General features: G+C 53.2%; 1 protein-coding gene across 1 annotated transcript; it reads right to left on the bottom strand.

Moving 5' to 3' along the window:
- Positions 1-235: 235 nt before the first annotated feature.
- LOC125432602 (heat shock protein 30C-like) lies at positions 236-1,177 on the bottom strand. Its single transcript, XM_048496320.1, has one exon. The coding sequence runs from the start codon at positions 1,093-1,095 to the stop codon at positions 433-435; it is 663 nt and encodes a 220-aa protein (XP_048352277.1). The 5' UTR covers positions 1,096-1,177; the 3' UTR covers positions 236-432.
- Between the last annotated feature and the right edge of the window lie 539 nt (positions 1,178-1,716).

The raw sequence follows: 1,716 nt of genomic DNA, 5'->3' as shown, positions 1-1,716 counted from the left end.
AGAGGCAGTAGGACTACTGTTCAAAAAGCTGCTTCCCGGACTCTGTAACAACACATAAGTACAACCTCCCAATAATCATCCAATCTGTTAAATTCCACCTGGTCCACCTCCTAATGTACACATTCTTTCCTGGTATTCCAATCCCACCCAATCCCCACCTCCTCTTTTCCCTTAACTCCAAAAAGAAAAGAAAAGAAAAAAAACTCCATTCAACAATCCAACCAGGAGAATGTCGTTGTTGAAAAATAAATGGTTTATTACATAGACGGAAACAAGTAAATAAGGGCCCTGGATGAGCCTGATACAGAAAAGAGTCCAAACTGGTGAAAAGTCAAAAGGTGAGTCTCCAGTGCATGCAAAGTCTTGTCTGCACTGCAAGTCTGGTTTTCCATGCCGTGGCTGGGGGATGGTCCGCAGGTATCAGGCAGGGTTTCAGGTATCTTTTGGCTTGACCTCTTGGTCACTCCCCAGTTCTTTCTCTTCCCCATTGGGCTTCTTTGATGCTGCCGACTGGACATCGATCGGGATGGCTTTCTCCGTGGCCGTGGACGAAGCCACCCGCGGTGCCTCGACACACAGCTGCCCCTCCGGGGTCAAAGAGCACGAGACGGCCTGAAGATCCACGTCGAGAGGAAGGAGGGTCTCCCGCCTCAGCTCTTGGTGCTCCTGCCAGTAGCTGCCCTCCTCACTTTCGCTCTCCCTCTGGCGCTTGGCGGTCACGGTGACTTTTCTGCCATCCAGTTTCACGGTCACCTCCTCTGGGGAAAAACCCGCCACGTCCACAGAAAAACGGTAATCCCCTTCTGGCGCCCCCTTCGCCGCGGCCTCCGTGGCACACTCCTTGCGTGGCTCCCTTTGCTCCTCGCGCTCCCACGTCAGCAGAGGCGAGGCCTGGAAGAAGGCCCGGGTCATCCTTTCCATGTCCTGCATCTGCCTCTCCACATCGGCCACGACTCGGTCCACGAGGCCGTGGCCAGACGGCCACAGGACCCGGCAGGCTGGCTGGGGATCGCTCAACCAAACAGGGCCCAGGGTTGGCAACGGCCAACGGCGCAGCGGGAGCATCCGCAGCAAGACACGACTGTAGCTGGCCATGGTGACAGACAGCACTGCTGGGTGGAAAAATCCCTCGCTTGCTGGCTCGCTGGCTCGCAGTTCTGGCTGGCTTGGCAGCTGCGTCGGCCTTTTATATTCCCTCCGCCCGCCTACAACCCAGGCTGAGGGGAAGTCCTTGGCACTGTTTCAAAGATGATGCAACAGCCAGCAACAGCGGCTCGGACCGGGCTGGAGCTTTCCCAACAAGGCTGGAAAGCTGGAGCCTGTTCTGGAAGGATCGAGGAAAGCCCAGCTCCAGAAGCAACCTGCTTTTTGGGGAAAGAGCCCCTCTGCCACTCTCCAAACCACGGCAGCCAAGGAAACGGGACACAGCCTGCTTTTTTTTTAGCAGCCTGAAGAGTAATCGGATTATTCAGGGTCATGACATGTGGCAAACCGCCGGGGCAGGCGAACCAGATAACAGCTCCCCTGCACTGGCGTTAGCTAATTTTTGTTTTTGTAAGTAATTAGACCCGTCCTTTTGTTTTGCAATTTCAACCTGAAAGATCTATTTGAATTTATTGTTTTTAATGTTTTGGGTTTGTTTGTTTTTTGCAGGACCCATATAAAACATACAGGGATATAAATTAAATTGTACAGATTGATACCGTGTTTCCCCGA

This window comes from Sphaerodactylus townsendi, linkage group LG05, assembly GCF_021028975.2.
Source record: "Sphaerodactylus townsendi isolate TG3544 linkage group LG05, MPM_Stown_v2.3, whole genome shotgun sequence".
In the NCBI taxonomy this organism is placed as follows: Eukaryota; Metazoa; Chordata; class Lepidosauria; order Squamata; family Sphaerodactylidae; genus Sphaerodactylus; species Sphaerodactylus townsendi.
Note: the sequence above shows the minus strand (reverse complement) of the source record. Positions and strands in the feature narration are given on the sequence as shown.